General features: G+C 43.2%; 2 protein-coding genes across 3 annotated transcripts in view; one reads left to right on the top strand and one right to left on the bottom strand.

Moving 5' to 3' along the window:
* The window catches only part of FAM13A (family with sequence similarity 13 member A), a 388793-nt gene extending 372546 nt beyond the window's left edge, over positions 1 to 16247 (bottom strand). The window contains exon 1 of one of the 2 annotated variants that reach the window (XM_070047870.2): positions 15863 to 16247. The gene's annotated coding sequence lies outside the window, so the exon portion shown is untranslated. The remainder of the gene's footprint in view (positions 1 to 15862) is intronic. The other variant, XM_070047871.2, reaches the window with a different exon arrangement.
* An 88-nt stretch (positions 16248 to 16335) lies between these two features.
* On the top strand, positions 16336 to 19670 carry TIGD2 (tigger transposable element derived 2). Its single transcript, XM_070047872.2, has 2 exons — positions 16336 to 16663; positions 16845 to 19670. The coding sequence occupies exon 2, from the start codon at positions 17749 to 17751 to the stop codon at positions 19327 to 19329; it is 1581 nt and encodes a 526-aa protein (XP_069903973.2). The 5' UTR covers positions 16336 to 16663; positions 16845 to 17748; the 3' UTR covers positions 19330 to 19670.
* The last annotated feature ends 8079 nt before the right edge of the window (positions 19671 to 27749 follow it).

The following is a 27749-nucleotide window of genomic DNA, read 5'->3' as shown; positions in this document are numbered from 1 at the left end:
AAAATGTCCTACTTGAAGGACCTCAGTGAGTGAGACTCCAGTGGAAAGAAGTAGCCAAAGAAGAAGGTACTTTTCTCTGAAGGGAAGACAGACCTTCCACTTTGCTTATGGCCTTGTCTAAATACTGACTGATTTTGTGGATTCAAAAGGCTTCCACAGCTTAGGCAGCTTATGTCAAGAAACTCGGGTGATCACTGATGTTATACATAAGAGTGTTAATTGGTAAATTAACAACAGTAGTTACTGTGCACTAACTTCCCACGCAGGATCTCTGTCCTCAAAGAGTTGTATTATAATTATGTCTAAGTTCTCACAAAAGATGTATCACTGTTGGGTGCTTCTTTAAAGTTATTTTAAAAAAGTGAAATTAACTGCAAGATGCAATGACTCTGAACAGCCTTTGTCTCAACAATTGAGGAACGGTTTGCTTTTTGCAAATTGTTGACCTTTTTACTTAGCATAGAGCTGGTCTTCTGTGCATAAAGTTAATCAAAAATGGAGAAGGGGAGGGAGAGTGGGTGGGAGGATGGTTATGGTGGGAAGAATCCCTATATTCTTAATGTTGTACTTACAAAAAGCATGAAGTCTGTATTCCTTAAATAAAAGGTTTCTTTGGGGGAAAAATAAATTTAAAAAAATTTAAAAAAGAAAAGTTGAAAGTTTTCAATTTAAGGAAAGGGAAAAATTTGTATGCCAAGGTTGCTCAGACTAAACGTAAAAACAAAGCTTCTATTTGGACAAGAAGATGTTATGAGAGAGACAAAGAGATTATATTCACATAACTTTTATACAGTATTATTGCTCTACTTTATTATTGTTGCTGCTAATCTCTTACTGTGCCTAATTTATAAATTAAATCTCATAGGTATGTGTATACAAAATACATAAGGTGAGACAACTGGGAGAGATGACTAGGACAGGGACTGTCTTCAAACAAATTGACTGCCCAAATCCAAAACCATAGCTTTTGCTCTCTTCAATAATAATCTTGCATTATCTTTTTTGGCTTAGGAAAATGTATTGCTTTAGACAACAAGACAACAAAAACTTTACAGAAATACAATTTGAAAGTTAATATTTGATAAACAAGTTTGACTTAAATATTTTAGGAATAGTTACAAAAATAACTATCCCACTTTGGAGTATTAATATAAAGCTACCCTACTTATAGAACGTACTAATCACTTGGTAAACTTAACATGTTTGAGCAGAGAGTGGCTCTTCATTTTAGACAGATTCTAGGAATCAGAGCAGGGGGGGAGTTTATGAGGAGGGGTGGACTTGAGAGTCATTTTCACGCAGATTCCCTGAAAGCTGCTGCAGCCCCCTCTGGCTTCTTCAAGGCCTTCCCAGAAAATCACTATGGCCTACTTATTCTACCTCTAAAAGGGTTTTCAAATCCATTTCCTCAGTTCCCACAGACATTTTAAAAATTCACGACTCTCCAGCCTCTCTGCCACACCACCTCTGCAGTATTTTTGAAGCAGCATTGATTCTACCCTTTTCTCATATTTTCTCTTTATAACCTGGGCTCCAACAAAGGGTTTCATAAAGTATGTAAGCATCTACATGATTACATTTGGATTTCAAGTGGATGTGAAATGAGCACCTATCTTAATCTTTCACAGCTTGTTTAAGAATAAAAAGCTCATCTTCAGATGAGCCTTGGCATAGCTATAAAGGTTTTATAAAAAAAAAAATCTAATCCCTGAACAGCATTTTCTCCACTATCTATCTTCACATCTAGACTGCTCACTTATGATAGGCAGAATATTGCCCTGCCCCACCCCTGGACACAGACTAGGACGTCCACCTGCGGCTCCCCTTGTTTTGAGACCTTCGGATGTGGACTAGAACAGCAGCACTAGCTCTCTAGGGCCTCAAGCTTGCTGCTGGAAGACTGGAACTCACTGTGAGTGTACTTTGTCACTTGGCAAAAGGACTTGGCAGATGTGAATAAATTAAGGAACTTCAGATGGGACAATGATCCTGGATTATCTGGGTCCTTTCCAGGAGGGTCAGAGTCAGAGGGGATGTTACCGTGAAGGCAGTGATCTATTCATGGAGAGATGTGAAAAGGCAGTGCAGCTGGCTTGAAGATGGAGGAGGAGGACACGAGCCAAGGGGAGCAAGGGGCTTCTAGGAGCTGGAAAAGGCGGAGACACTCCCAGAGCACCAAGCAGGACCTTGATTCTAGCCCAAAGGGGAACTGATTTTTGACTCTGATCTTCTAAAGTCTAAGACAGTAAAAATTGTGCTGGTTTGTAGTGGTTTGTTACACCATCAATAGGAAACTGACACATTATTACTCTACAAATTAAACAAAAGAATCGTTTTCCTACTCCAGAAGCTTTGCTCCTGATCCTGTAGCTGTAAGAAACGTCCTTGCCTCTTTTGTCTACCTGGGGAGCTCAAATATATGTGGTCCTTCAATGCCAAACATTAATGTTGTTAACATCCCTAACTTAAATCACTGCTCTTAAGTGCACATATTCCTGTATTAAACCACCAGCATAACATTTGTACATGGTGGGGCTGGTGTTGTGGTGCAGTAGGTTAAGCTGCCACCTACAGTGCCAGCATCCCATATGGGCTCAGGTTCAGGTCCCAGTTGCTTCACTTCCAATCCAGCTGCCTGCTAATACGCCTAGGAAAACAGAAAAGGATGGCCCAAGTGCTTGGACCCCTGCACCTACCTGAGAGATCTGGAAGAAGCTCCTGATTTCTGGCTTTGGCTTGGCCTAGCCCCACCCATTGTGGCCATTTTGGGAGTGAACTAGCAGATGGAAAAGCTCTCTGTCTCTCCCTCTGTAACCCTTTCAAATAAATAAGATACATTAAAAGAAATTTGCACATGGCATCATGACTATTGCAAACCTGTATTTCTAGATTTCCAACTCTGTGAAGGACACATTTCATTCTTTTTGGTGTCTCTTGTAAGCTTTATGACATACACATTTGTACAATTAATATCACATGTGTAGTGGTAAATCTGTTTCTAATTTTAATGAAAACTGGATTAAAATTCTTAAGGATATATTTATTTATTTGAAAAGGCAGAGAGAGAATGTTTCATCCACTGGTTTACTCCCCAAAAGACCAACAGCCAGGTCTGAACCAGGCTGAAGAAAGGATCCAGGAACTCCATCCTGGTCTCCCATATGGGTGGCAGAGACTGCAACTACTTGGGCTGCCTTCCCTGGTTTCCTAGGTGCATCAGCAGGGAGATGAGCCAGGAGAGGAGCAGCCAGGTCTTCAGTGTTGTAAGCAGTAGCTTAAAATAGCTGTACCACAATTCTCGTCCTCAAATTAAAATTTTGGAGCAATTAATTTGTAAATTGAAACTCAAGACCTTTTTTCTTTTTTCCAGGGCTTTTCTTAAAACATTTTTATGTTTTAATGGGGCTGGCACTGTGGTGTAGTGGATAAAGCTGTTGTTTACAGAGCTGGCATCCCATATGGGCACTGGTTCAAGTCTTGGCTGTTCTACTTCCCAATCAGCTCCCTGCTAATGTGCCTGAGAAAGCAGCAGATGGCCCAAGTACTTGGCCCCTGCATCCATGTGCGAGACCTGGAAGAAGCTCCTGGTTCCTGGCTTTGGCCTGAGCCCAGGCTTGGCCATTGCAGCCATTTGGGGAATGAACCAGCAGATGAAAGATCTCTCTCCCTCTTTTCTTTCTCTGTAACTCTTCCAAATAAATCTTTTAAAAATTTTATATTTTAAAAATTAAGAAAATGATGCTCATGGTATCATAGTGTCTACAAGACTGTAAAAATATTTTTCTCCAGTTTTTAATAGAAAAATCCTAAATTTCTAATTTGAAAGTAAAAAGCAAAAATAGAAAGCTTCTTTTCCAAAAAAGAGGGGTCACAAGTAATATTAAGATATTCTTAACCAAATAATAATTTTCAGAACTAGACTAACAAGTTTATATATCTTTTTTTTTTTTTATTTGACAGAGTTAGACAGTGAGAGAGAGACAGACAGAATGTCTTCCTTCCATTGGTTCACCCTGCAAATGGCTGCTATGGCCAGAGCTACGCCGATCTGAAACCAGGAGCCAGGTTCTTCTTCCTGGTCTCCCATGTGGGTGTAGGAGCCCAAGCACTTGGGCCATCCTCTACTGCCCTCCCAGGCCACAGGAGAGAGCTGGACTGGAAGAGGAGCAACCGGGATTAGAACCTGGCACCCATATGGGATGCCGGCACCTCAGACAGAGGATTAACCAAGTGAGCCTCGGTGTTGGCCCCCCAAGTTTTTTTTTTTTTTTTTTTTTTTTTTTTATTTTTGACAGGCAGAGTGGACAGTGAGAGAGAGAGAGAGAGAGAGAGAGAGAAAGGTCTTCCTTTTGCCGTTGGTTCACCCTCCAATGGCCGCCGCTGCAGCCGGCACACCGCGCTGATCCGATGGCAGGAGCCAGGATCCAGGTGCTTTTCCTGGTCTCCCATGGGGTGCAGGGCCCAAGCACCTGGGCCATCCTCCACTGCACTCCCTGGCCATAGCAGAGAGCTGGCCTGGAAGAGGGGCAACCGGGACAGAATCCAGCACCCCGACCGGGACTAGAACCCGGTGTGCCGGCGCCGCAAGGTGGAGGATTAGCCTATTGAGCCACGGCGCCGGCCGGGCCCCCCAAGTTTATATATAACTTGTAAGAATGTATAGGGAGCAGTCACTAGAATTTGTTTATTGACCAGGGCTTCATTTATGTCTTCATCTAGTTATCACAAAAATTCCACAGTACATGGATTACTGTTCACATTTATAGAAGAGATGGAAACTCAGGGAGGTTAAGATTTGCACAGCCAGTAACACACAAAGATAGGTTTCAAACCCATGCTTCTCTAACTAAAACTGATGTTCCCATAGGTGCATTAAATTGGTATCAACAGATTCCTTCTTTGTAACAGACCTGCTGTCTAGGACCAGTGATGAACAACTGAGGCATTTGGTGAGGATTCCATGCCAACTGCAGTTCACTTCCAACAGTCCAGCTGAGAAAGACATCACATATTCCTCTAAGCTTCTTCCAGGTCTCCCACGCAGATGCAGGGACCCAAGGACTTGTGCAATCCTGTACTGCTTTCCCAGGCCATAGCAGAGAGCTGGATCAGAAGTGGAGCAGCCAGGGATAGAACCGGTGCCCATATAGGATGCCAGTGCTTCAGGCCAGGGCGTTAACCTTCTGTACCATGGTGCTGGCCCCTATATCACATATTCTAAAAACATCAGTAGTGCAAGTACCTTCAAGAGTTTATTTTTAAACATATTAAGTACCAGGAAGCATGTTTGGGTTGTCACCTTTTAAGACACTTACATCCTATACTGGAGTGTCTGGTTCAAATCTTGGCTACTTCTCTCCTCTCACAATCCAGCTTCCTGCTAATGTACACTCTGGGAGGTAGCAAGTGATGGCTCAACTACTTGGCTCAATTACTTGGGAGACCTGGATTGAGTTCCTGGCTTCAGCCTTGACAATTCCTGCCTCTCATGGGCATCTGGAGAGTGAACCAGTAAATGGAAGACCTTTCTCTGTCTGCCTTTCAAATAATAAATATTTTAAATAAAATACGAAGTACCAATAACTTTTGCATATATTATCAACATGAAAAAAAGTTAGGATATACATACCATTCTCATCAAAAAATGAAAAAAGAAAAAACTGTAAACTCACAGAAATCAAACCACATTCCCAGTCACACAGAAGGAAAGAGGTACAGCCAATATAGAATATTCACTTATTCATCTAATAATCAAATATTTACTAAGAGCATATTTTGTGCCCTGGATTAACACACACACACACACACACACACCATCATCCTCTCCAGTGGATTTTAAAAATGAATATAAACTGATAATCCTAAAAATCTTAAAACTCACATGAGAACTAATATACTAGGCTCTTAAGGACCATTAAGAAAGATGGAGTGAGTGCTGCAGTGGGATTCCTGTGCATCATCTAGCTGTTAACTGTTTAATAACAATGTTTCACATTATCACAGCTACAGTTGTATCATTTACAGACATGATTGCTGCTAAATCTCATAACATCGCTTTTTCTCTTTCACTGGGGTATAACAAAACTCCTAGTGGCCACCCAATTAGCTACTTCAACTTGTGGTAAATCAATTTCCTACTTACTGATAATCAAGGACTCTCAAATTATATAAAAGGTGTGGGGGGGAATCCTTTAAGTGAAAATTTTTTTAAAATACATTTTTCACTTTTTAAAAAGATTTATTTATTTATTTGAGAGGTAGAGTTACAGACAGAGGGAGAGACAGAGAGAAAGGTCTTCCATTTGCTGGTTCACTTTCCAAATGGCCGCAAGAGCTGCAGCTGGGCCAATCGGAAGTCAGGAGCTTCTTCCAGGTCTCCCATGTGGGTGTAGAGGCCAAGTACTTGAGCCATCTTTCCTTGCTTTCCCAGGCCATTAGCAGAGAGTTGGATCAGAAGTGGAGCAGCCACCGGGACCCAACCTGATCACATATGGGATGTCAACAACACAGGTGTAGGCTTAACCAATAAACCACAGCACCTACCCTGAAAATTTTTTGTTTAATAAAGACAAGGGCTAGTGTTGTGTTACAGCAGGTGTTGTGTTACAGGAGTGGTTGCTCCACTTCTGGTTCAGTTCTCTGCTAATGGTCTGAAAAAAAGCAGAAGATGGCCCATGTGCGTAGGCCCCTGCCATGCATGTGGGAGACCCAGATGGAGTTCTTGGCTCCTGACTTCAGCCTGGCCAGACCTGGCTGCTGTGGCCATCTGGGGAGTGATTCAGCAGATGGAAGATATTTATCTCTCCTTCTCTCTCTCTCTTTCAAATAAACAAACAGATCTTTACAAAACACAAAAATAAGGATGAGAAAGAAGGAGTAGAGGACAGACGGAGAAAGGACAAGGGAAGGGTTGCATGTTGAGGTTCCAGACTGCATGTTGAAGACCCATGGGGAAAACTAAAAACATTCCCTTCAAACAAGGTCAGTGCAGAACTAATTCTTGTGTTATATTAACAGATGTTGTTTAAATGGTAAGCCTGTTTTTTTTTACACCCTGGAATCAAAACCACCCACTGCAAAAAGAAAAAATTGAAATTCCAGCCAACCTCAAAAAACAGACTTAATAATCTCAGAAATTTTTTCTAAGCACAGGAGTCATGCAATCAGTACACCCACTGCAACACTGTTGGTAGGGACTTTCTGGGTTGTTAGCCAATGCCACTACTATAACCTGGGAGGTAAAGAAACAATGCGGAAGATAAGGGAGTGTGGAAACAATCAGGTGTGTGAATAATTCGTTTAAGTGTAGGGAGGAAGGGGTCAGTGGCAGCACAAACACATCAAAGTCAGAGAAAGAAGAATATGAACATACAAGAAAAAGATGGTTGACATCTATCATCATTTTTCAAAACTGAGGTACCTTGGCTTATAGAAGTAGAGAAACACAGTGAGTAGCAATAGGAAAGGTAGGGTTGGCTCTTCCCCTCCCGTTTTTGTGATTCTTAAACCTCATGATACAAAGTAGAACAAAGGTATGTCCAAAAAGTAACTATTTGAATGTGATCAGTTGCATAGCACTCACATTTGATATTGTAACCATCCTGTTAGGAACCAGCAAGCTACAAATCTGTTGAATATATCATGTATGGTGTGGTTCTGGAGTAAAGCCCAGGCAGAAAAGGTACAACTGTGTTGGACTGATGAGGTAATCTTCAGGAGACAACCCTGAAATGGTTTTATGTGTCCTCTTTTAAAATTACAACCATTCTTGCAAACACTCTGTAATATCATGATGTGTGTATGAGTTAATCTGGCCTTTTCTACTATATTTATCAGTTAGCTACCTAATACCAGAACTTAAGAGGTGGGGCCGGAGTTGTAGTATAGTAGGCTAAGCCTCTGCCTGCGGTGCTGGCAACCCATACCAGAGCTGGTTGGAGCCCAGGCTGCTCATTTAGGATCCAGCTCTCTGCTAATAGCCTGCAAAAGCAGCAGAGGATGGCTCAAGTGCTTGCACCCATGCACCCGCTTCGGAGACCCAGAAGAAGCTCCTGGCTCCTGGCTTTGGATCAGCCCTGCTCAGGCTGTTGCAGCCATCTGGGAAGTGAACCAGCAGAGGGAAGACCTCTCTCTGTAATGTTGCCTCTCAAAATAAATAATTTAAAAAATTTAAAAAAAACAAAATAAAATATTTAAAAAAAACTTAAGAGGTTGAAAGATGGCATTTCCTTCTAGTCAAAAGATGTAGGAAATAAAAATCACAGCTAGACATTAATGTCTATTACGTGTTGGCTATTCTGCAAAGCAACTTATACACAGCATTTCAGTCCACTGTGACAAATCCATACAAAAGCAGTATAATTTTTATTCCCATTTTCCAGATGTGAAACCTTTTGTATAACTCAGGGTTCCATGACTAGCAGGTGGCACTCAGAAGTACAAATCACAACTGTTCCCAGAACTCAGAAGCTCTGTCACTGAGATACAGTACATGTAATTTTACCCTATGTGTTTCCAAACTATGGTTGCAATAACTCTAATATAGAAAGAAAGACCACAAACATTAAAAAATAAACTAAAACATCCAATCAATGGATGGTACAAGTATTAGGGATTCAAAATGATTAGTTATAGCAAGTAAACACAAAGTTAAACTCAATTTGTATGACTCAATGCTAAAACAGACAAATCCACTTCTGTATCAGATAAGAAAGTTAAATTTGCACCTGAAAGCATTTTTCCCTGTCATTAAATAAAGCCTGTATTTGTCACATGAATTCTTAAGTAACAGAATATATCATAAGTATCTGCAACATCAGTTGGTCTAAATACTGAGATAATCTGAAAAAGGTACCTTGTAATCTCCTCATCCTAGGGCAGGGCAAGTGGCAGAAAAGTAGATTCAATATTTTTTTTTTAAACTTTTATTTAATGCATATAATTTTCCAAAGTACGACTTATGGATTACAATGGCTTCCCCCCCATACCGTCCCTCCCACCCACAACCCTCCCCTTTCCCACTCCCTCTCCCCTTCCATTCACATAAAGATTCATTTTCAATTATCTTAATATACAGAAGATCAGCTTAGTATACATTAAGTAAGGATTTCAACAGTTTGCTCCCACACAGAAACATAAAGTGAAAAATAATAGATGATTTTTTTTAAATGATGATGAAATCAGATCAGACCTATTGTCATGTTTAATCCCAGTGAGAGTCAAGTTGGGAATTGATAATTTCTTTTTTTCTTTTCTTTTCTTTTTTTTTTTTTTTACAGAGGATCAGTTTAGTATGCATTAAGTAAGGATTTCAACAGTTTGCACCCCCATAGAAACACAAAGTGAAATATATTGTTTGAGTACTCGTTATAGCATTAAATCTCAATGTACAGCACATTAAGGATAGAGATCCTACATGAGGAGTAAGTGCACAGTGACTCCTGTTGTTGACTTTACCAATTGACACTCCTGTCTATGGCATCAGTAATCTCCCTATGCTCCAGTCATGAGTTTCCAAGGCTATGGAAGCCCTCTGAGTTCTCCGACTCTTATCTTGTTTAGACAAGGTCATAGTCAAAGTGGAGGTTCTCTCCTCCCTTCAGAGAAAGGTACCTCCTTCTTTGATGACCTGTTCTTTCCACTGGGATCTCACTCGCAGAGATCTTTTGCCAGAGTGTCTTGGCTTTCCATGCCTGAAATACTCTCATGAGCTTTTCAGCCAGCTCCGAATGCCTTTAGGGCTGATTCTGAGGCCAGAGTGCTATTTAGGACATCTGCCATTCTATGAGTCTGCTGAGTATCTCACTTCCCATGTTGGATCAGTAGATTCAATATTTAACATTGTAACTGTTACAATCAAAATGAAAACTGGATAAAGGATCTGAATAGACATTTCTCCAAAAAAGTTAAGCAAATGATCAACAAGCAGATGAAGTGATGCTCAGTATCATTAACCATCAGAGAAAAGCATATCAAAGCCACAATAAGATACAACTTCTCACCCTCCAGGATGGCTACAATCAAAAAGATACAGGTGCTGGCTACACCTGCCACATTGGCATCTCATATGACTATTATTTTGAGTCCTGGCTGCTCATCTTCCTATCTAGCTCCTTGCTAATGTGCCTGGGAAAGCAGCAGAAGATGGCCCGGGTGCTTGGGTCACCCACTGGGAGGCCAGGATGAAATTCTAAGCTCTTGGCTTTGGCCTGGACTAGCCATGACCATTGCAGCCATTTGGAGAGTGAACCAGCAGTTGGAAGATTCTTCCCCTCTCCTCTCCCTCGCCCCCTTGCCTTCTCTTCCCCTGTCTCTCCCTTTCTCTCTGTAACTCTGCCTTTCAAATAAATAATTTTTTAAAAAGATAATAAGATTGGTGTGGGTGTTGAGAAACAGGAACCCTTATATACTGCTTGTAAAAATGTAAAATTGTCCAACTGCTTTAGAAACTAATTGCACATAATGCACTATTATTCAGCAGCAGTAGAAGGAAAGGATCAGCTGACGTATGATGAACCCTGAAAGCATGTTCAGTGAAAATAGGCAGACATGAAAGGACACATAGTGCATGATTCCATTAATATGAAATGTCCAGGATGGGATACAAAGCAGGTTAGTGGTTGTCAAGGGCTGGGGGGTGGGGGGTGGCAAGCGTTGGAGGGAATGGGGAGCCAAAGCTAATGGTAGAGGGTTTCTTCTTGAATGAAGAAAAGTTGATTGAAGCGGAGTTGGAGAAACCTTATTGCAAGGCACTGAAGGTTTTATGCTGATGCAAAAACATTTAGGCCGGGTGTTAATAAGCCATAACAGACTCTCACCAAGACAAAACTGCATCACAATACATCTACCCAGATAGGCGAGAGCTGATTTCAAGCCTGAATGAGTTCATCTATCAATGATTATTGTTTGAAATTTTTTTGGCCCATAGACCCTCTGGCATTATGTTGAAAGCTAGGTAGGCCTTGATATTACTCTGTGGAGTCTAAATAATTTCATAGAATAGCAACATCAGAGGAGGATTCCCCATGATTGTAATGAAGCAAGATAAAAGCATCACAGTGCAATCTTGCCTAGAACATATGAAACTATCTAGCAGACACAAAAATAACCAAACATCCCCCTCTCCTGGTCAATAGAGAGATTACTGCTCTTTGAATGAAAGCATTGGCCTGCTCCTCTGGCTTCCTATATAAAAATTAAGATAATCAAAACCCAAATTGCCCCTGCTTTCTGACAGCACCTGATCTAGAGATGTGTTCTTGAACCCTACCTAAAATCTCCTTAGCTATGGCCTGGGAAATCAGTAGAAGATGGCCCAAGTGCTTGGGCCCCTGCACCCATGTGGGAGACCTGGAAGAAGCTCTTGGCTCCTGGATTTGGATTGACTCAGCTCTGGCTGTTGTGGCCATCTGGGGAAGTGAATCAGCAGATGGAAGACCTCACTCTCTCTTTCTCTCTGTAACTCTTTCAAATATATATCTTCTTAGCTAAGCCCAAATGCTTTAAAAAGCACCACTCCTGACTCTTTGAACTATACCATTGTTTTCCAAGATACTGATCTTCCCGGCTGGAGCTGCAGGTGTGTTCCTGGTGGTATTTGGCTGATGAGAATCAACATTATAATGAAAGAACACATACTGGAGACAGCATGTGTAGACTGTGTGCAGACTCCATGTCCCCTTTTATATGTATGTATGTAGGGTTACCTTGACAAAAAGAAGACAACAGATACACACTAAATGTTAATAGTCACATTTAAATGTTGGTATTTTCTTTTTGCTTTCCATATTCCATATGCTTTTCTATCCCCTAGGGACTCTTTCTCTTCTGCTTGTCTATGCTGCTAGCCATCAAAAAACCTACCACCAATCAACTGGGAAACATGGAAAACAAAATGATACCTAAAATTCCTCTCTTGGGCATCTATAGGACTCAGGACTTTAAGAACTTACTCTTTTGCAATTGTCCTAACTTACAACTTATTTTTTAAGACTTATTTATTTATTTGAAAATCAGAGTTACACAGATAGAGGGGGAGAGAAGGAGAGGGGGAGAAAAGAAGGGGGGGGAGAGAGAGAGAGAGAGTGTTCCATCCGCTCGTTCACTCCCCAATTGGCTGCAATGGTCAGAAGTGAGCCCATCTGAAGCCAGGAGCTTCTTCATGGTCTCTCAGAGGGGCCCAAGGACCTGGGCTATCTTCTACTGCTTTCCCAGGCCAAAGCAGAGAGCTGGATCATAAGTGGAGCAGCTGGGACTTGAACCAACGCCCATATGGGATGCCGGCACTGCAGGCGGCAACTTCACTTGCTATGCCACAGTGCTGGCCCCTACAATTTTGCTTTTAAGTTCTGGAATTTCCTAATGAATAAACTGACCTTTTACTTGTGTCCAGAAATTTTCAAATAGAAAAGTGTTCCTACCTTTAACCATTCAAAAAGATGGTTTTAATATTAAAATGATTATTTTGCCTTTTGACTATAACATAAAACGAAATAATTGTAGAGTTGAAAAACTGCAAAGAACAAACTTTGATTACTGGGAACTGTTTCATTTCCCATTTGCCTGAAAATGCATAAATACTCCAAAAGAAAAAATATATTTTAGAGAATTACCTTCAATATTTTATGTCCATCAAAGTAGAGACAGTAGTGGTTTTTGTGCAAACCATTGATCTTCAACAAGCAATAACTATTTTAAAATTATCAGTGGAGACAAACACTATTTTATTTAAACAGGTTTGATATACACAGAATAATGTATCAGGATAAAAAATTTATATCTTCAGCTTAAGTTTATCAGAGTAATTCAAGTATCACAAAACAAAAATTTCCAAATAAATGAAGGTCAATGATAAAGAAAATTGAAACCAACAAAAAAAAGTAATCTTTCAAAATTAAGACCCTACTTAGAGATATTTTATGGTGTGTAACAATTATTACAGAGGAAGACTACTACTGATGAATCTGTATGCTGTACCTACATTGTCATCTCAGCAGAAAAGGAAATGTAGCTTATAATATTGAGAAACATAAGTTACTTTCGGCTGATCTGAGTACTTTTCAGTACTTAATGAACACTGCAATGAACTAAAGGCTTGTCTGATAAACACTGTTACAAACCTCAAGTGTTCTCATCACTAGAATGTCTTTTTGGAAGCTGATGTTGAACATCCTGTTTTGTAAAATGACACCTTTAATGAATTCCTTTTCATGTCTATGGTGGTGGTGTGGACAAAGCTTGGTGTTTTAAAACTAGAATGATGGGGCCAGTGCTGTGGCATTATGGGTAAAGCTACCAGCTACAGTGCTGGCATCTCATATGGGTGCCAGTTGGAGTCCTGGCTGCTCCTCTTCCAATCCAGCTTTCTACTGTGGCCTGGGAAAGCAGTAGAAGATGGCCCAAATCTTTGGGGCCCTGCACCCATGTGGGAGACTGGGAATAAGCTCCTGGCTTCAGAATGGCCCAACTCTGGCCATTGCAGCCATTTGGGGAGTGAACCAATGAAACCTCTCTCTCTCTCCCTTTCAAATAAATGTAAAAAAAAAAATGATTTGGGCTCAAATTTTTGTTCTGCCACTTTCATTGGATAGATTCATATACTTTTTTGTGTGTGTGTGTGACAGGCAGAGTGGACAGTGAGAGAGACAGAGAGAAAAGTCTTCCTTTTTTCCATTCATTCACCCCCCAATGGCCGTTGCGGCCGGCGCGCTGCAGCCGGCGCACCACGCTGATCTGAAGCCAGAAGTCAGATGCCTCTGCTGGTCTCCCATGCGGGTGCAGGGCCCAAGGACTTGGGCCATCCTCCATTGCACTCCTGGGCCACAGCAGAGAGCTAGACTGGAAGAGGAGCAACTGGGACAGAATCCAGCGCCCCAACCAGGACTAGAACCTGGTGTGCCAGCACCGCAGCTGGAGGATTAGCCTATTGAGGCTCAGCGCCGGCCAGATTCATATACTTTTTTAGCCTTTGTTTCCTTGTACATAAAGTAACAGTTACCACAGAGTAATGTGGCAGTGATTAAGGGAGACTATATACACAGAGCAAGGAAGAAATGCTGGTAGCAGACTTCCAAGGTTTGATTAGAGAATAAACTACAATGACTGGTAAAGGCAATTAGTAAAAAAAGATACAAAAATACTAGCATAATGAAGTAAAATGGATCTTAGGTTTTCAAAAGCAGCTCAGAGGGAAGTGCACAGGGGACTCTGAGGTAGAAAAATGTTGGGTGGGAAAGCTGAGGCAGTGACCCAAAGTCAGGAACTGACAATAAAAAATTCTCCATGGTCAACCAGGCTTTTAATAAGTATGCCCAACCTGCTAGTTCTTTTAAAATTAACTATTATGTATCTATAAACCCACACACAGATTCTTTTTAGAGCAGTTTTAAATTCACAGCAAAACTGAGTAGAGATTTTCTGTATAGCCTCTCACAGGTGCATAGTCCCTGCTTACCAACATCCTCCATAAGGGATACATTAGTTACAACTGATGAGCCTCCATGGCTACATTGTATCATCCAGAGGGTGGCTTAGTTACCATTCACTCCAGCTGGTATTCATTCTACATTTGAACACAAGTATTGCCTATTACACTATCACACCAGAGGATTCTATTCCTAACATTGTATTTTAAGTCCCCTCTCCTCCCATTCCCAAACCGTTTTTTCCTAGCAAAAAGCTCACCAAGTTGACCAAACTATCCTCTGCCTTGGGGAGAGTCTTAATAAAATTTGCTAAACACAATTGCCTTGAGTGAAAGAAATGTGGGTTATATGCAGATCCGAACTTAACACAAGGTGATAAAAAGGAAACAGCTGTTGGATATGAAATATCAGCAAGAGAGAGAATGCAGGAGACACAGAAAAGGGAGCAAGTGGCAGGCAGAGAATTAAACCATGGAGCTCCATTGTTTATTTCAATATAAGAGGACAGAGGAAGCCACCAGTCTGGCGGGTGAGGGGCAGGGCAGGGCCAGGCAGGCTCCCCGATGTCCACACGGCTGGCAAGCTGTGGAAGTCGGCGCTCTTCCCTAATGCGGCCTGAACAACACGTCAGATTCAAACGTGACACGTAAAAACCAGGGATCAGAAAACTTTTAATCGGGATGTAAAGCTACCATGAGCTTGTACTTTGTCCCAAGTGGCCAGGCAGGACGGCCAAAAAGGGTTAGGGTTGGCTGGCCACCCTCTGGGGAGCAGGCAGCGGGCGGCCCGCCTTCCTGGGGGCAGTCAGCGAAGGTGTTTGGCAACAGACACAATCTCACAGCACAGAGGATCTCCACCAGACTGAGCGGAGGGCCGCGACCCGAGGCAAGGCCGCGGCGCGGTTAGGGGCTGCGGGAGTCGCAGGGAAGGCTGAGCATCCACAATCCTTTCGGGCAGCCACAGAGAAAACTCAGATTTCCATCTCGGCCCGCCTGGTCCAACACAGGACGAGTTACTATGTTACTTCTGCGCTAAGGAAAAAGTTAGACCAGATGTCGTAGACACTCAACTACAGACGCTCGCATTGTTTTTCAAAGTACTGTCATGCATTTAAAAATAATAACGACAAAAGGGAGGCGAGCGAAGCGCGTTTGCTCAGGTTTACACACGTGCTGCGGGCTGCAGGTGCAGCCGCTCCCTGCTCCGGGCTAGGCTGCAGCCGGCTCGCCTGGAAACCGCTACAGAGAATCTCTGTCTATCCCACCTGAGAAGCAGTGGGCGTTCAGGTGCTTCCCCAGGGCTGGCGCGTCCCCCAGCGCGCGCTGGGCTTGGCACCCGGGGCAGGGAGCCTGGCACCTGCGCGCGCGCGCTCGCCCCGTCCCCAGGGGCGCCCCCCTCCCTGCCTCGGACAGCGGTCAGCTGCAACCGCTCGGTCCTACCTGGCCTCATGATCCGCGCTCGGCCCGGGCCTCTTGTCCCAGCTGCGGGGCGCGGGCCCCCCGGGAGCCAGCAGTACGAGGCGCGGGTGCCAGGCCGCCAGCGCAGGGCGGCGGAGGCTGTTTGTAAACACGCTCCACGTGCGCTCGCCCTGCCCCATTCGCGGCCGCTCCCAGCCCCGGAGGATGCCTTCCCTGCCCTCACCGAGGGCGAGTTTTATTCCCCCTGGGGAGGAGGAAGCCTCGCCCACAGAGCTGGGTCACTGGGAAAAGTGCCAAGGCGGGGAGTGCTTTACCGCCCCCTGCTGGCCAACGGGGCAGCCGGCAGCCCCAAGCACCTGGGCCCTGAGCGCCGAATCCACGCCGCGTCCACCCGAGCCCCGCCCCCCCGAGCCGCGCGCGCGCCCGCGCAGGCCCCGCCCCTCGCCGACACAACGTTCCTGCGGGGGCGCGCGCGTGCTCCCTAATCCCCCGCCTTCCGGCTCCGCCAGCAACGCTGGCTCTTCGCCGCCGCCGCCGCCGCCGCCGCCGCTGCCGCCGCCGTCGCGCCACCAGTGTCAGTCTGCGCCCGGGAGACTCCATTTGCTCTCGGTGCGGTGTGAGGCGGGCGAAAGGCGATGCCCACGGCCGGCGGACTGGCGTGCCCTGCGCCGAGCGGCCGCTCGCGGGCTGGCTGGCCGCGGCGGTGACACCCGGGTGGCCGGCGGCCCCGGCGGAGCCCGGGCTCCTCCGCGGGAGGAAAGACGCCCAGCGGGGAGAGGCCCTCGCTGACACGGCTGCTCTCTGACCTCTTAATTTCGGGAGGTAGGCACTTCAGGTCCCTCTGTCCGCCACCCCACATGACGCCCGAACGCATTAGCGCTCGTGTGTAGCCACCACATTGGTAGGAGGCGTTGCTTTTCCCAACATAGTTACAGGAGAGGTGTGGGTAATGCCACAGACCTTGATGTTGGACAAAAAAAATGTTTTTGATGTTTCCCTTCAGGTCCCAGAGGCTCCGAGTACACCCCTACAGCCCCACAGGAACGACTTCTGTTGGCTCATGGAGGATCTGCCTTCACCAGGACTATTGTAACCTCGTCTCCACCGCGCCTTCCACCCCATAACCTTCGCCTCGGGTCCTGATTTCCACCAAGGAAGTTTCTTGATGCTTTGTAGAAATCACGCGACATCCCCTCTTGCCCACTTTTCTGCTTCCCACTTGCCAAATGCACTAGGCATACGTTTGCGTCGCCTTGGAGTACAGTTTTCTGCTTGTCCGTTTTCACCTTATTAGCCCTGCTCACTCCTGCCCAGCTCGCCTTAGCTTGCTTGCCTGTGATTTCCTTAAGCTCTCACCTGCCTAAGCTGTAGCAGCCCTTGCCTAGTAGAGACCAGACGGAGTCCTCTGGTGACAGAGACCACAGGGTGTGGGGGCGGTGTGGGTGAGAGTTTTCCCATTCTACTTTCCCTTTGTGTCAAGGTTGCATCTCTTCTCTCAGTGCCATTCACATTTCCCCAGATGCCACTACCGAAGTCTTAGTGGCTTTAGCAATACCTGCAGTGATTGCAAAAATGGAGTATGTGATAGGACTGTTATAGAGACCTTGCTGGTCCAGCATTGGCTCAACGTCTAACCTCCAGTGAGATACAGTTCGTGAAAAGACCTTAAAGTAAGTGAGGATGATGAAAGGTACAGGGTCAGGTTAATTGGAGATGGTCTTGACTGTGGGAACTTTATGAGGTTTAAAACAGCAAGTGAGGAGACTCAGTAAACCTCATCTGGGAATCGGGCCATCAGTCTCTCCAGCTGGGTTCCAGGGGACAAAGAACAGCCCTTCCCCAATTTTCTACTCTCTTGGTATTGGACTCTTAAGTTTATTATCTCATTGTAGTAATTGCTTCCTAAAATGCTGGGGAAACGTAAGCGTGTGGTGTTGACAATTAAGGACAAGCTTGACATTATTAAGAAACTTGAGGAGGGCATCTCTTTCAAAAAACTCTCTATTGTGTATGGAATCGGTGAATCCACAGTTCGGGATATCAAAAAGAACAAAGAGAGGATTATAAACTATGCGAACAGTTCGGATCCTACAAGTGGGATATCCAAACGTAAATCCATGAAGTCATCCACGTATGAGGAACTCGATAGAGTTATGATAGAGTGGTTTAACCAACAGAAAACAGATGGCATTCCAGTGTCTGGAACGATTTGTGCAAAACAGGCCAAGTTCTTTTTTGATGCTTTGGGGATGGAAGGTGATTTCAACGCATCATCTGGTTGGCTGACTCGATTCAAGCAGCGCCATGGTATTCCAAAGGCCGCTGGTAAAGGAACAAAGTTAAAAGGAGATGAAACTGCTGCCAGTGAATTTTGTGGTAGCTTTCAGGAATTTGTTGAGAGAGAGAACCTACAACCAGAGCAGATTTATGGTGCTGATCAAACTGGATTGTTCTGGAAATGTCTGCCATCAAGGACATTAGCTCTTGACACTGAACAGACTACATCTGAGTACAGATCAAGCAGAGAGAGAATAATTATTATGTGTTGTGCAAATGCCACTGGTTTACACAAACTTAACCTTTGTGTTGTGGGGAAAGCAAAAAAACCTCGTGCATTCAAAGGGACTGACCTTGCAAACCTTCCAGTGACTTACTTCAGTCAAAAAGGTGCGTGGATAGAACAGTCTGTCTTCAGACAGTGGTTTGACAAATATTTTGTGCCACAAGTACAGAAGCATTTGAAATCCAAAGGACTTCTAGAAAAAGCAGTGCTTCTTTTAGATTTTCCCCCGGCACACCCAGATGAAGAAATGTTGCATTCAGATGATGGCAGAATCGTTGTAAAATATTTGCCACCAAATGTCACGAGTCTGATTCAGCCCATGAGCCAGGGAGTTTTAGCCACAGTGAAAAGATACTACCGAGCAGGACTTCTCCAGAAGTATGTGGATGAAGGAATTGACCCAAAAATGTTTTGGAAGAACTTGACAGTGTTGGATGCAATTTATGAGGTTTCAAGAGCTTGGAACATGATAAAATCAAGTACTATAACCAGAGCATGGAAAAAACTTTTCCCTGGCAATGAAGAGAATGCAGGTATGAATATTGACGAAGGAGCCCTTTTAGCAGCTAACTTAGCAACAGTTCTGCAGAGTACAGAAGACTGTGAGCACGTTGACATTGAGCATATTGATCAGTGGTTTGATTCTCGGAGTAATGACTCCAGCTGTCGGGTGCTAACTGGAAGGGAAGGGGCGGAGCACCAGGCCAAGGCTGTTGAAAAGAAGCCTTTCAGTAAGGTTAGAAAAGCAGAACTGAATCCAGAGAAGCATATCAGCCACAGAGCAGCACTTGAATGGACTGAAAATTTACTGGATTATCTCGAGCAGCAAGATGACATGCTTCTGTCCGACAAACTGGTCTTACGGAGGCTTCGCACCATCATAAGGAGAAAACAGAAAATCCAGAATAACAAAAGTCATTCTTAGTGCTCGTCTGTGTTTCAGTGTATTTGCATCTTGGTGATTATCTGCAGTGGAACTTACCTTGTTTGAAGTGCTGTGGGTTGCAAGGCCAAATATATTTTATCAAAGATTTTAGGGATAGATGCCATTGTGGATGACTTAAATTACAACTCCTTAATGTTGTCTCTCCTAATTGAGCATTGCCATGTACTTGTCTGTCTACCACTTCTGCTCTGTATTATACTAATTAGATCATAAGGCACCTGAGACTGGGCGCCTTGTGGCTGTTTGGTGCCTAAATTTCAATGTGTCTAATATAGGATCATGCACACTATCAGCACTCAATAAATCTGACTGAAGCTGAATTTTTATGACTGTCTCTGAACTTCAGTTTCTAAATTGAAGTATGTGTGAGGGAGGATTCACTTCTCTATTTTTCTGCCACTGAAAATCTTAGGAGAGCACAACAAAATTTGTGTTTGAAGTATTTCACTTGTGACAGCAAAGAACTAAAGGAAAATAGTTTACAGACTTCAGTATAGCATTTCTGTACTTAGTAGTAGTCATGTATTCAGTGGCTTAGTTTGGCCAGCTCCGATTATAGTGAGGGAAGAAGAAATAAGTTTAAAATGTCCCCTGGGGAACAGTTTCACACTTCATTTTTATCCTACTTGGCAATAAAGAGAGTTCCTTCATCTTGTGAAAAGAATGCTGTCTCTATTCTAGGAAAATAAATTTCAGTTCTAAACCTGTTGTCAAAGGTAAGGATTAAATATTTTTATGTCTTTTTGATTTTGTACAGATATGACAGTTTTTATTAAGCTATTTGACAGTTCTTACATACTTCCAACTTACAACGTATGTCATTGGCTTTCATACAGTGTATTTATTACATGAAAAGTAACACTGAGAATATAAGCATCTGTAGAAATTGTGCAACCAGCACAAAACAGTGGGCTGACATTAAGTAGAACATGACAGACATACCATGGAAGATGGCTAGTCACTCACACTCCCTCCCCCATCTGTCAAATAGAGATGATACGTGATGTGGAGAGTTTTTGTGAGGTGTAAGTGAGTTAATTTATGGATTTTAAATAACATGGACTTTAAAACTAACACTGTTGAATATTAGCTACTGCTACTTCATTGCAGAAATTAGGAGTTTTGAAAATATGCCAAACAAATGCAAGTCTGTGGCTGAAAGTGATGTTGCTGTATTAGGAGCACCCTTCCATGGGAAGTGTGATAAAAGAGACACAAGTAATTGGTTTCAGCTGAAATATGCTTTGTGCCAGTGAAAACTGAAGGATTAATTTAGGAATCATTTACTGTCTACTGGGAGGCATAGTTAGGTTTGCAGGCATGTTAAGATATCTTAGGTTGCATTATAATAGGACATGAGAATGAAATTACAGTTTCTTTCCCCCAGAGCTGTTACCATATTGGTAATAAGTAGACTTTGGCTTTGTTCGTAGAATGAAATCTGTGTTACTTATCCTGGGATAATTCACTGAAGTTATAAAATACCTTTAAAGTGGATAAGATAGTAAGCAGGACACTGAATATTTTATCAACCTAAGGTAGTACAGGATAAGTAAAAAATCAGGGCCAAAGAAATATCACAGGAGACCCTGGGCACAGTAATTTAGTCCCATCATGTATAACAGACTTCACTGTGATTTGATTTCAGGGGAGTATAGACCCCTTTCTGATAATTTTTCTTTGATTAGCTCTTGGAAGGCTGCTTTTTTGAGCTGAAGCTTTGTTTTCTAGAAGGACTCTTACAGAAGACCTCTAAGAATTCACTTTTCCTGGGAGAATCCATGGTCATGATTAAGACCACTGCCTCAGTCTACACAGTTAATTTCACCTTCCTCAGAGTCTTGATGAATGGGACTGAGCATAAGTAAGTTCTGAGACTTGGCTTCTTGAAGACCAAAGGAATCTGAAACTCGATAATGGTAATGACTTAGGTTTGAATACTGCTTTGCATTTTCCACAATGATTTCTTCTAACAAAAAAACTTTTCAAACTTCCTTCACTCTAATATTGAAATAGTTTGATCTTTTGCATTATAAACACAGATATAAATTGTGCATTCCAACTGCATAATCATTATAATTCAAAAATATTTTTCCCTTCCAGATACTGTAGTATATTAATTTCTCTAGAAAGACACAGGATGGCTGTCCTAATTAGCAACATGTGCTTTGTATGAATCCCAGGTTGAAAAGCACAGATATATCAGAGTACTTCAAAAAGTGTGTGGAAAAATGGGAATTCAAAGATAAGTTTACTTTGGTGCAAAAAAATCTTGGAAGTCCAGTGTGGGGAGCAACTCGGACTAGACTAAGTTACTGGAATTAAGACTTATTCTATGCATCTGCTCTCCCACAATATGGCGCTGGGAGAGGAGTAAACAGCTTCTACGCAGCTGCCTCTCGCCAACTTGAGTGATGACCTGCAGGAGCTGATCCTGTTCCTGATTGGAGGAGAGCAGCGTACTCGGCGTGTGGGTAGCAGAGTTGGGATTGGTGGAAGAGGACTATAAAGGAGGAGAGAGACAACATGCATCAGGAACATCTAAGGAGAACACCTGAGGAACATCTGAGCAGCCCCCGAGAGAGCCGGCCGGTGGTGTGCCGCTCCCCTGCGGAAGTGGGGAAAGTGGCAGGGGGAACTGCCCTTCCACAGAGGTGGAAGGGTCGGCAGCCAACCCGGGGAGGGCTGAGCAGACAAAAGAACAGCACAGGGTCCTGTGTCGTTCCTCCACGAAGAGGGGGAGCGACAGTCCAGGCATGAATTTTTCATAGTACACATCTCTGTGAATTTTTGAAGGGCCCTTGTATGTGCTGTCATTTGATTTTGTGCACCTCAAGGGACAGATCTGCAGATCCTCACTATTGGTAATAGTTATAAAAATTCATATATTTTAGAGGATTTGAGAGACTAACAGAACTCCAACTAAAGGGAAAAGTGGAAATTTAGAACATATTTTTCTTCATTTGTATAGTGAGGCTGATTATCATTTCATAATTCAGTCTCAGTGCAAAGGAGGATGCCTGGAAAACTTTGGATGCCAACTCGGCAGGGCACAGATCAGTAGACACAGTCATGTCAGGCAAAATTCTGGGATTATAATAGCTGTTTCCCTGGGATTTATTTTGCTTTCAGTCTATTTCAGAGTGAGTTATACAGATACTTGATGAATTTTCTGGGAAGGCTCATGGTGGTCTCAATGGCACAGCTGACATGAAGTAAGACACAGAATTGCTCAAATGACAGGCTCAGAGACGCTCTTCCTCTGCACTGTGGCCAGAACCTTGCCCAAGTATTAGCAATTAAAGAAAGGACCTGCACTTCTAATTTGTGCATATTCAGGATGGCTGTCTCCAGTTATCAGCTAAATATTTGCACAAAGTTGGCCTTTTTTTTAAATGCTGAGTGTCTTAAGCAATATCTGCAAAATTATGTGCCTCATATACCAACTATGATCTCTATTCCAATTAAATAACAAAACAGTTAGGGCCAGTGCTGTGGCATAGCTGGCAAAGCTGCCACCTGCAGTACCGGCATGCCATATTGACATGGGTTCAAGACCTTACTGCTCTACTTCTTATCCAGCTGTCTGCTACAGTCTGGGAAAGCAGGAAGATCGCCCAAGTGTTTGGGCTCCTGCACCTGCATGGGAGACGCAGAAGAAGCTCCTGGCTTTGGATGGGACCAGCTCTGACTGTTGCTGCCATCTGGGGAGTGAACCAATAGATGGAAGACCTCTCTCTGCCTCTGGTCTCTGTAACTCCACCTTTCAAATAAAAAAAAATAAGTCTTTGTGAAAAAACACAGCAATTAAAATCTTTACCCATCTGTAGCCTAAAATTGTGTTGCATGCCTCACCCTTGCTCCCTTTAACAAAGTGGCCAAACAGAAGGAGGATGGTTATTGAAGGCACGCAGATTGAAGCGCAAACATCAGCTTCTCAGCTCCTTCCCTAGGTAACCTGGACCTCTTTGAACTTCATTTTTTTATACGTAAAAGGATGGAAGGTTTAACAGGCACACTTCAGGGATTCCTAAGTGCTAGCCATTAACTCCACAGCTGTTCCTCAAGAGCCTCTGGCCTGGAGTATGAGTCATAGACTGACAGTGAAGGTGCAGAACTCCAGGGGACCCAGGTGTCCATATTGAGGTCCAAGGCACTGAGTCATCTCTGGCTGTGATCACTTGGGTGTGTGCATAGGCAGGAGGGCAGTGCTGAGTTCCCCAGCACCAAGGACTGCAGTGTATGCTTCAGTCACCACAGGGGCCTGTCAGTCAAAATGAAACAGATGGGGCTTGCTCTAGCCACAGTCTGGGATAACAGAGCTCAAAGAGAAAAGGGGTTTTCCAAGCAGTTCCAGACAGACGTGCGAGATGAGAGCTCATACACTGTAAGCAGAAATACAAACTGCAATGCAAATGTAGAGCAGAAACTGGAGCAGCTGACATAGACCCACGAAGCGGACACGGAGCAGCAGCAGCACAGGCCACTATCCAGCTAACGAGTCCAGGCGCCATGGCCTGGCTCCCAGCTGCTGTGTGGGAGTTACAGTGCCCTTTCACTCACAGGCACCCCTGCTTAGAAGAGGAACTGGGTGGTTTCCCTACCGGTCAAGTGCTAAAAGAAAGAGAACGAAGGTGATCTTCTGAGGTCACACCAGCAGCTGGTGGCCACTCAAGGAGCAGAAGTCGAGGCAATGTGGCATCCTCACACTGCCAAGCGCATGAGCTCCTTCCAGGCAGTGTATTGCCCTTGGAGGGCTGCACTGCCATTCCAATCCTGCCTCATCCTGGGGCCCAACGTGGCACTTCCCTCCTTGCCAAGGTGGGGAATCCCTTGTTGAAAGTCTTTCCCCTGGAACACATAAGTGTACCCAATTCACGTGCCGAATGCTTGCTATGTGCCAGGAACAGTGCTGTGTGTTTTGCAAATCAGCATCTGATTTGTGATTCTCAACCCCAATCCTGTGAAGGATAATACACCCCTGCTTCTGAGAGTGCTCAAAGGGTGACTCCATCAATGTTTCCTGTCCTAGAGATCTCAGCCCTTGTAAGAAGCTGGAGTCCTCCAACCCCCGTGGGCATCCTGCTGCAGGAACCCACGAGGCACTCCATCAAGGCCTTCCTTAAAATCATTTCTTTTAAAGTGAAGAATGAGAGAGAGATCCCACTCCTTAAATCCTCACAGTGGCAGGAATGGGGCCAGGCTGACCTGGAAGCTGGGAATCCAATCTCACGCAAGTGCAGAAACCCAGCTACTTGAGCTATCACCACCGCCTCCCGGGATCTGCACCAAGAGGAAGCTGGAGTCGGGAGCTGGAGCTGAGCATTGGACCCAGGCGGGACACAGGCAGCTGAACTGGCATCCTAACTGCTAGGCTGAATGCCCACTCGCTCAAGCCACATGTAGGATGCAGAAATGTGCTGGGTGTGTGTCATGGCAGAGGATGCGTCTGCTGGCATTCTTACCCAGGAAGCCCAGCATCACTGTAAACTCATCAGGCTCAGAATGTTTGAATCAAACTCCATGCAGCTGACAGGCACAGTTCTCATGAAATCATCTTTGAAACTCCCTTCTGATTGAATGAGCAGGCCCAGGGTTGAAGGGATGATCTAGCTGTGTCTCCACAGTTCACCGGGATGCCAACATCTATTTCTGCCTGGAAATCCACATGGAGGGACCAGGGGTTCTGGGGCCCAGGCTTGCTCTGGGCTCCTGACAGCTCCTCATCTAGGCCATGCTGCTCAGGAACCTAAATGATTGATATAAGTTGGAAAGTTTTAATGCAGCAAAGGCGTTAAAAGTGGTAATGAAATGTGTAAGGCATACTGTCTTCCAATTTCTGGTCAACCTAGAGATGGCGATGAATGTTATTTAGTGAAGCTCTTTTATGAAACTACTAGGTATGACTTGTGGATCTCCCTAGAACTCTGAATACAGATCTTGGGAGACTTTCTTATTTTTATGGCGATTCTGTGGATTATGAGCACTTACCACTGTAACTAGCAGGTGAGATGTTTTAGAGTTATACATAGGTATTAAGGAAATCAGATTTTTGGAGCATCCAGTTGTTTTTATTTTCCTTTTTTTTTTTTCCTTTTTAAACTAAGAGGAAACTTGACTGAAATAGCCTCAGGAACCCGAGAAGTGGCCTCTACCAAAGTGCTTTTGTTTTCAAGGGGAATCTTAGCAGCTGAACTTGTAACAACAGTCCTTTTTAAGAGCAACAGAAATGATACCTAATTCTTTCCTACAAGTTCTCTCAGAGCTTATTTACAAAGAAAACATAATTAACTTTGAGCCTAACAAAAAAAAAAAAACAAAAAAAAAAAACAAAAAAAACCCTCAAGGCCACCTTCTCTTTTACTGAAGCAATTCACATTAAAAAAAAAAAAAAAAAAAGACATGTAGCAGAATAGGGCTTTAAAGATACATCTCCCCCATCCTCCCACCCACATCTCCCCCACATCCCTCCAGAGTGAAAAATACCTGTTAAAAGTTAGCCACATAAACTTGCTGTGTTCATTCAAGATGACAGAACTCAGATTTTTTTTTTTTTTTTTAGATTTTATTTATTTATTTGAGAGGCAGAGTTACTGACAGAGAGAGGGAGAGACAGAGAGAAAGGTCTTCTATCCACTGCTTCACTCTCCAAATGGCTGCAACATCTGGAATTGGACCAATCTGAAGCTAGGAACCAGGGGCTTCTTCCAGATCTCCCACATGGATGCAGGGGCCCAAGCACTTGGGCCATTTTATACCACTTTCCCAGGCCATAGCAGAGAGCTGGATCAGAAGAGGAGCATCTGGGACTTGAACTGGCACCCATATGGGATGCCAGCACTGTAGGTGGCAGCTTTACTTACTATGCCAAAGCACCAGCCCCATAACTCAGGTTTTTTAAAAGTTCTGTTTTTACTTTAAGAAGAAAATCCAAGATGAGTTCAATATGAATTTTGATAATTTATGTAATTTAATTCAACCAATATGCTTTAAGCTAATTTTAATGTAATAATCACAATTGTGTAGTTGTGTTTTTTAAAAGTATGTTAATTGTGGGACAATATTTAGGGGTAGTATTTCCCTTGTCTGTTAATCAGCTTTTTCAATCATTTGCTGGTTTACTCCAACATTTGGAACTCTTTGTGTCCCATTTAGTGTATTACAGTATTTCATCTAAGGCATGTAAAGTACCTAAGTTACTTTTCTATGAAAACTGGAAAACACAGGTTTTATTTTGTGTCATATATAATATTCTTTCTTTGCTATAAATTTAAGTTACCAGTAAAATTAGTGTAATATGTTTAAAAAACTCATACAATGAGGAAAAAACCTGCATTTCATTGATTCTAAGATACACATATATTCATATTTTAGTACATGTGAACTTTGACTACTTACAATCTATAGAATCTTGTAATTGATAGCAGTTTTGTTTTTCTTAATGATATATAAAAGAAAATAAAGTCTTTTATATTCCAAAAACTATGATAAAAATTTTTATGTAAATCTTGCCTTCCTTTTGAAAGTAGAGCTAAAAGTATTAGGGTACATAAAAAGTTTCCATCTAACAGATTTTTATTTATAAAAGCAGTTATATGTCACATATTAATAAGCAAAATCTTGATTTTTAAAAATATAATTAAACATAATTTGTTCTAAGAAATCTTATTTCAAACTATTAGTCGCTCACAACATACATATTTTATATTAAATTAGGACAAAAGGCAAGGTAATCCTTATTAAATTACTGAAAAATTATTTAAACACATATTGATCTACTTTTAAATATGTGAAATAAATTGGAGAGCTAACAAAATATAGTCAAATGGTGGTTTAATTAGCTACACTTTAATTACTTGGATGTGGAGCCTGGTGAGAAGTTTCTAGATTGTTCAGGAATATCCTGTTTTCTTTGTTTGTATGCTCTATCCATATAACTTACCACGATGGGTTTTTTTTTGTTTGTTTTCCTCTACTGGACTCAGATTTCCTCGGTTTTCACCTTTCCTTTTCCTGTTCCAGGGCCCCACCCAACATTCCACATGACCTTTGGTGGTATGCCTCCTCAGGCTCCTCCTAGCAGGGACCCTCTCAAAGAATTTCCTTGTCTTTGATGACCCGGCCAGTTTTGAGGAGTGCTGGTCGGGCATCTTGCAGAACGTCCCTTGTACCCTCATCTTGTTGTTGTTGTGTTGTTTGTGCATTCCTTACCCAGGGCAGTCCGTGAATGTGCAGTGACTAAAATTACATAAAGTAGAGGTATGAGAGAGGAAGATGCAGTCTGAGGAGGATCTGGGAAGGCTTCTCATCACAGGTAGATTTTAAATTTGTCCTTGAAAAAATAAGTTGTGTTTGCAGTGGGTTGTGGGGGTGGGGCATACAGGTCATGTTCTAGGAAA

The sequence above is a fragment of the Oryctolagus cuniculus genome, chromosome 8 (genome assembly GCF_051225735.1).
Source record: "Oryctolagus cuniculus isolate XC-2025 breed Fujian yellow rabbit chromosome 8, ASM5122573v1, whole genome shotgun sequence".
Classification (NCBI taxonomy): Eukaryota; Metazoa; Chordata; class Mammalia; order Lagomorpha; family Leporidae; genus Oryctolagus; species Oryctolagus cuniculus.
This window is presented reverse-complemented; position numbering and strand designations above follow the sequence as displayed.

Coding starts and splice junctions, on each gene's coding strand:
- TIGD2 (XM_070047872.2), top strand. CDS start 17,749: ATGCTGGGGAAACGTAAGCGTGTGGTGTTGACAATTAAGGACAAGCTT.